Source organism: Clinocottus analis, unplaced genomic scaffold, assembly GCF_023055335.1.
Source record: "Clinocottus analis isolate CAN_PGR_092001 unplaced genomic scaffold, fCliAna1.0.p SCAF_8, whole genome shotgun sequence".
Classification (NCBI taxonomy): domain Eukaryota; kingdom Metazoa; phylum Chordata; class Actinopteri; order Perciformes; family Cottidae; genus Clinocottus; species Clinocottus analis.
In genome coordinates this window covers 12,764,539-12,772,349 of record NW_027176240.1, presented here as the reverse complement: position 1 = coordinate 12,772,349, position 7,811 = coordinate 12,764,539, and the positions used below count along the sequence as shown (strand labels likewise).

At 38.6% G+C, this 7,811-nt stretch overlaps 1 protein-coding gene across 1 annotated transcript in view; it reads right to left on the bottom strand.

The window, feature by feature from the left end:
* Positions 1 to 3,324: 3,324 nt before the first annotated feature.
* The window catches only part of col19a1 (collagen type XIX alpha 1 chain), a 91,696-nt gene continuing 87,209 nt past the window's right edge, over positions 3,325 to 7,811 (bottom strand). Inside the window, exons 53-54 of the mRNA XM_068568529.1 lie at positions 6,667 to 6,744; positions 3,325 to 3,991 (exon numbers count right to left, since the gene is read on the bottom strand). Coding sequence (XP_068424630.1) covers positions 3,891 to 3,991; positions 6,667 to 6,744 — 179 coding nt within the window. The 3' untranslated portion in view covers positions 3,325 to 3,890. The remainder of the gene's footprint in view (positions 3,992 to 6,666; positions 6,745 to 7,811) is intronic.

The window sequence follows — 7,811 nt, the reverse complement described above, 5'->3', positions numbered from 1 at the left end:
GATAAGACCCTCATTACTGTTACAAATAAAGAAAACAACACATGAAGTGATTAATGCATTCTGTATTTCGGTATAATTTTGTAATGATTAATTGTGTGAATTTGGATCATATCACGAGATCTTCATCAGCAGATGGAGTTTGTCATTCTAATCTACTTTTTTTCCTTCTACATTTTCATGACATCTGGGTGAACACCATTATCTGATGCAGATCATTTAATGGGAAAGGTCCAGTTTTAAATGTATGTTTATCGAGATGTTCCTTGTCAAAAGCTGTTTCCAAGGTGAAGTATCAACTTTAAAACTCAAAAACGTCATTCAGAATAACATTTAAACATGTATTTGCATTTTCATTCCTGTTTAAAAAACGTTCGTCCATTTTAAAGACACATGATGTAACTTCTTAAAGGAGTTCATGTTGTGAACACTAACTTCATATTTCAACAAAAACTGCCGTTCAGCATACATTGTGTATCATAAAATATGTTTGATTTCTTGCATAAAACCTGTAAGCGAAGCGAGACTATGTTAGTGCCTAAAAACACAACACGAGAACACAGAAAATAAAGCACTGAATATCATTTATTGCACACATGTAAGGCAGGTGCCAGTAACAGGTGTAAATAAAAGATGCAGCAAAGAAAGGTGTAAAATATAACCTCTGATACCTGGAAACCACATACACACGGGATCATCTCGTCCCCGACAGGATCGTTACTGCCCCTCCTTCCTTCATCAACAGTCCAGAAAGTCGACTTGCAGTATTCTGACGTCGACGTCCAGGACTGTTTCTACTTGTTTCAGTTCAGGTGGTTTTGTCGTGTGGTATCATTTTTTCTCTCTAAATTAGCTCAACATGTAGACATGTGGTAAACCAAGAATGAGGTAGATATTAAACAAAACAAAGACTTTCAAAAACACACATTTGTGTCCCACAGCAAGACGGGAGCAGAGAGGAGTTACAGGGAGAGCAGCAGGCAGGTTTATAATCCGAGAGACCCCTCACTACAAGCTTATTTACAAAATTAGATTATATGTTGCAACAGGATCAATTTACATTACTGGAAAATATATATATATATATAATGAAATATGTGAATGTAAAAAACATATTGTTTAAAAGGACTTTTGCATTATTCGACAAGCTTATCTTTGGATGTTTAATAGCACTTTATTTGAAGGATGCCTCAACCTCCATCTTTTGAGTTTGCTTTCATTTCACATTTTACACTTAGATTAAATGGGTTTCAACTCGGAGCGATGTAAAAATGTCTGGCGCCAAATTACTTGTGAAGTCGGCGTTGACATCATAGTTATCATTTAGCTAAATTGAAGTCGTTAATCATTAATATGAATTCAAGCTAAATTCAATATACGCAGAGTTGCTTCTCATCAGTACACCAAAAAGTTAAGATCACGTTAGTCCACTGATGCTGCCACATTTGATTTGGTCAAGGTCGGCGTTATGGTCTCCAAGGGGAACCCATTAACCGAATATTAAATTGGCATGATGAAAGGGCAGAAGCCAAGAGAAGGAGGGGATGTTATGTCGCCCATAACCCAAGATTGTTTTCCATTCACATTACAAGCAATGAGGAAATAAATGCTGCATGTCCAGCAGGGGGCTCTTTAAACTCACAGATGAAGGCAGCGGCAGACATTAGATTAATTTGAAATTAGACCCACTCACACAGATAAAACCTAGCAGAGATTAAATAAAAAAACAAGCCTGCATGCTGAGCTGTGACTCTTGATTCCTATGTGTGAATGAAGCCTGATGACTTTTTATGATGTTAAGTATGATGAACTATAAAAAGTCTCAAACGGATCTTCAGGGATGATATACAGAAAGAACCAAGTTGTTAACGTCACAAAATGTCACATACACCCACAGAATCTTGAAACATTAATCACATCAGGACACTGAAAAGTAAAATTAAAGGCTTTGAGTGAAAACTCTCATTAAATAGTGTTCAAAATGAAAGCTTGAAGAAAATATAGAAAAGTTCAATGTTTAGTGTGATTATAAAGTTAACTTTTTGGATGAAAAAACTTACAAATCTTCAAACTGAGAATTGATATAAATATAAAGGTTGAATGCTCGTCTATGTCTTGAAGACCACCTTCCCATTTTCACATTGTACTGAGTTTCTGAATAATCTACATCGTAGTATGGCCAAGTTGACAAAACCTTCTGAAAGTAGTTGAAAGCATTACAAATGGCTTTAAAACCTCTTATAACAAATAAATAAATCCAAACTGCGAGACAATACACAATGACACACAGTGCTGGTCAGTGAGTGAATAACCAGGATGTAGACCTCGATACTGTGAAAACAATGAGGCAGTTCAAGTACAATAATGTTCAACCAAAAGAAAACGTCTGAAATTGTAGTGTAGTAGTCCGATTTCCTTCTTTGTGGCTAAAAATCAAAAATATACAAATAAACCAGAGGAATCATCATACACAACACCATGTAAACAGTAAATGTTATCAATCACCATCTCACACACACGCACACACACACACAGATACACACACACACGCACGCACGCACACACACACACACACACACACACACATACACACGCACGCAATGTTAATAGAAGTGAGAACCTTATCAGATCATTACAATGACAACTAGCTCATGTAATTATAATGTCAGGTCCCATTACAGGCCCCATTAGACAGGAAGAAAAAAAGAAAAAGCACAATCACTCGATCAACTCATCTTTAGAATAAACCAACAGGAAAGGCGAATGTGAGGTCATGTCACACTCATTAAATAAACACATTTAAGTACATTCTTCAAATCTACCCTCAAAGTATTACAAACAGTAGCTTCAGACAAAAAGTACGAGTTGTAGGTTTTTGTACTACAAAAGATATAGCGGTCAGTTTGACGTGTAGACAACAGACAGATGTGACATCTGTGTCAATGATTATGCTAAAAAAAAAAGATCATCATGCACATTGCACGTGTCAATGATAATTCATACAACTCTCAGTCAACCAGAAATTAATTAATTAATCCAACTTCTAGTCAAAATATTACTAAATATTTATCATACATTTACTACAATTATTATTACCATCTTTACGTACCTCCTTGAAGAACACACTTCCAATAAATAATTTCCCTATCAGATACATATGATGCACTTTGGTTGCATAAGGAGTTGTAATATATTCTCATATATATATATATAAATATATATATATATATATATATATATATATATATATATATATATATATATATATATATATATATATATATATATATATATGTATATATATATATATATATATATATTCTCACACCTCCACATAAAACAATAATAATTCAGTTAATCTCTTTCTTACTCTGTCTCTCTCACGCACACACATGCATGCACACACACACACACACACACACTCACACACACACACACACACACACACACACACACACACACACACACACACACACGTGAGATGTACCTTCTGCCAGCACAGTGGCTTATCTGAAGAACAAAAGACGGAAAAGGCATGCCCATTAAGGAGGCAAACAAATTATTAAGATCATGTTTTTGACAGAACTGAACTTGATGAAACAAAGTCATTTCATGGTCTTGAAAGACATAATGAGAGTTGACAAGGAATGCATTACATAACAGTAGGGGATGTGAAAGCAAGACATACCTTGAAAGTAAAGCATTGCAACAAAGAAACAAAACAAAACCCATCAAAGAATAATCCTGACTGCATCCAACTGTTTTTGTGATCAAAAGAGGTCAGTTGTGAGTCAGTCCGATAAACCAGAGCTGAGGAAGCAGTTTACATACAGCGAGGCCGACCTTCCCGCTCTGTGAGCTGGATGTCTGTCCTGGAGCCGGCTCTGCTGGGTTCAAAGGGGTGGAAAGAGACAGTCACTGGGGTTGCACGTCCCAGGAGATCCACGGGGCCCAGGAGAGCCAGGAGGGCCCGGAGTAGTGATCCCAGGAGGGCCTTGACAGAGAATTAGTCAGTATTAATTCCTGCAACCGGGCTGCACTTTATAATATTTCAGGAGGATGATTGCATTAAAGTATATGGTATATTATATATGAGTGGTTTTAATCCAAAAGGCTCAGTATGCTTTATATCCACCTCATACATTTGTAGAGCTAGACCGATATATCAGGTAAATACAACAGCCAACATTGTAGAAATATTGGGATTAGTGTGTGTTAGTACATAAGTAAGAAGAATTGTCTATATAGCATATGTAGTAAACTAAGTCTGAGGTAATTTAATAACACTGTCACCATAACAGAGTTTTTCCAAGAAAGAATCGTGACGAGTTGATCGTTTAGGCTGTGATAAGTTATTAAAATGTGTGGAAAACGGTTAATTGCAATAGTATTGTGAACATACATACATACATACATTTTTAATACCCATATTGGAAAAGTTACGGCTACTATAAGAGCAGTCAATGGTAGTATAAAACAGACAACAAATAGGCGCTTTGAGAAAGTGTCAGTCATCACAATCACGAGAAGTCCTTGAGCAGGAAGAAATAATAAAATACAATGCAGTTCGCTGCAGCAGGTGGAGATTCTCCCAACGACTCATGTATGAAACACACGGGACCTATCACGTGATTTTCCTGGTGGAGTTAATTAACTCATTATTTTATTTCATTGTAATGAGAATGAAGGACAGGCACAGTACACTTCCTCACTCTCCAATATGGCGAGGTCATCGCGGCAGATGAGACATTAGTATCTCATGTTACCAAACAGGTTGCTGAAGCGGCATATACTTTCCGTACAACACACAACACACATGCGGCTATATCAAAAAATATCTCTCCGCTGCAGTCCAGCGGCGTGCCCATTACATCAGTCAGACCAGTGCCGGCTCGAGGGAGCCCTGTCTCCTCTACAGTTTATACAAAAAGAATTGCAAGTACAGCCTTGTCCTTTTCCTCCCTCTGAAAACACAACATGCCCTTTTCATTACTGCCACATCCATCTCCTGCTTAACTGCTCACACACAAACTGTTCACAGCACTGTGGCTGTAGCAGGGCAAAGGTGCACAATCATTATAACAAAAATGTCCCCCTCCCATGGGTCTCGGCGGCTACTTACAGCTACTAGCTCAACTCTGCTAATTAGCTAGAGCACAGAGTTAATGCACTGCAGGCGAGCACAGCTTCAGCACCACCCGGGCTATACCGGGGGAACAAAGAGTTGAGGAATAAGACAGCAAGAGGCAATGGTGGTCATGCTCACGGATATTAGGCAGTTTTCATCCACCGAGACGCTCTCGCCAGATTTGTCGCGTCGTAATGAGAAGCTACAACACTGAAAACTCTCCTGTATGTGACTTATATGTCGCAGTCTCCGTGAACCTCGGTGGTCCAGGGGGAGCCTGCTCTATGTGGAACTCAAGGGGTACAAGCTCATTATAATGGCCAAGTGACAGAAAGTTCGGCTGATAAAAATGATGAAGAGGGACGGTAGGAAGTGAGCCAAAGCCGTGGCCAGACTCTGGCAGTTTGTTCAACTTTTAAATTCTTTCCCAGCGCCAGCTGAAGTCTAACCCTGCCAGTTGTGCCAAAGGTAGCTCCAATCACCTCATGCTCTGAGAGAAGATGTCTTTTCACAGCCGCCATTTGTCTTTTGGATAGAAGCTACCGCTAAGTTCCCTTTGCCCTACACATGCATTATGCACATACATAGTTGAAAGGAGCTTCTTTAGGTTCAGTGGTATACACCTGTCAAGCTGAAAGTCAAGTGGTAATCCCACTTGTCATCGCTCCACGGGGGTGCGGGGATATTTTATTTTATCTCACAGGAGCAGAGAACAAGCTGACATCTTTGGTCGTGTTCAGTGAAACTTTTGATGAGGACAACACCAGATTGAGCTTTTACTGCACAAAAATGACGTCATTGCTCCGTCAATGCAGCATTTTGTCCTCTGTTGAGATTGTTTAGGAAACTTAATGTTTCGTAAACATAACATAAAAAAGGAGTTGCATTTCCTTATGTTTTACTAAGGCTGATGGTTCCTTGAAATCATGTTATGTTTGTTAAATACTGTTGAAATCCAAGGCATATAATTGTAATATAAATAAGATGAATATATATATATATATATATATATATATATATATATATATTTTTTTTTTTGTTTCGACCTAAGAAGGCAACATTCATTTGTTATTTTTTTTCCATCTGATAAAAGTAAGCGCAATATTCGCTCTATTTTTTTTTAACTTTAGTTTCGTCTTCACTACTCCTGAGAAAATAAATCTCTATTTCGCAGAATATTGCTCCTCGACGTTCATCAACGTCTCTGTAGGTTCAACACAATCAATGACCGAGTTCACTCGACACACAGTTGATCCATTGTTAATCTACACAGTAATAGTGCAGTTAAAGTTAATAGTTGTATCAATAGCATATGTGGTTAAGGAAAAAACTCCAATAAAAAAAACAAAAAAACATGACACACCAGTCCACCAGCGTCTTCACTGATGCATGTTGCTAACAAACAGCATCCTGTGCATCTTTGAGAAACGATTTCCACTGTTTTACTCCTTCCGTTTGACTTCGATCAACCAATAGCTCAAGCCTCTCTTTGAGCACATACTTCAAATACATGTGTTACAACTTACTAAAGAGACCCTTACCTGCTGGCCCCATGGATCCTGGGTCTCCTGGTAAGCCCAGACCAAGCTGACCTCGTTCTCCTTTCTGACCCCTGTATCCTACGGACAGACACAAAACTCCGGCTAAGCAACAAATACTGTAGCAGTAGATGAAGTAAAGGTGTGGGGTGTCATGTTTGCGGAGTGTGTTGGCACAATTAGTAAGATTAGTGCAAATGTCAGTACATGTTAAAATCAAACTGTCAAGACACGGATTTGCGTCAACCTTTATATCTGTCCGGGGACTCAAACAGCTTCATTCGCTTCTTGATGATATATCATCAATACAATGGCAAGGTCAGGCATCAAGTCTGTATTTTCTTTTAGAAAACCAGCTTGATGTAGAAACTATTCTGGATTCCAAGTTTCCAAAACCGCTGAATAATGAAAGACGTACAGCTATCCTGTCCAAATGTCAATCATCAAACTAGCCATCTTTCAGTAAGCGTTCCAAGAAGGAGACGTTGTGCGCTTGTACAGCTTTCTGTCAACAATAGAGACACAAGCGCATGTCTTCTTTCCCAATCGCAGATCAGATATGTAGGTCACAAAAGGCATTTTCATTCCATAGAAAACAAACAGATGCAGAAAACAATCACATCTAATAATGAAAAATAAACCAAGACCTGTGATTCACTGGATAAGACGTGAACTTGATCATGAAGCTTTTTTTTCTATTTGACCACTGGGAAAACTATATATTGTGTTGAAATGCTGTCTTTTCTATGATGGGATCGGCTGCTGCATGATCGCCTCGTGAACAAGCAGAGATGAACACAAGGACATGCTCAAGTCTGTCAAAGAAAGGCTGAGGAGTAAAACAACATTAAAGCATTTATACTTATGTTCAAGTCAGGCCAACAAGTGCATTGCTTGTAACAATATGCTCACACACGTTATTCAAAGGCTTTCTCACTCCATGCAAAGCCTGCAAGTCTTTACAGTTCAAAACAGCGGCATACACGGAAGAATTTGAGAGCTGTGAAAATATTTCCCCATGAGGCACTTAAAGTAATGGAGTCTCAGGACCAGCGGTTGCATTGAGTGCATCAAAAACATTGACAGGAGTATCAAGCATTGCAGCGCCTGGCCCAAAGGGGAAACGCTTCAACGCTTACAAGTCAGGG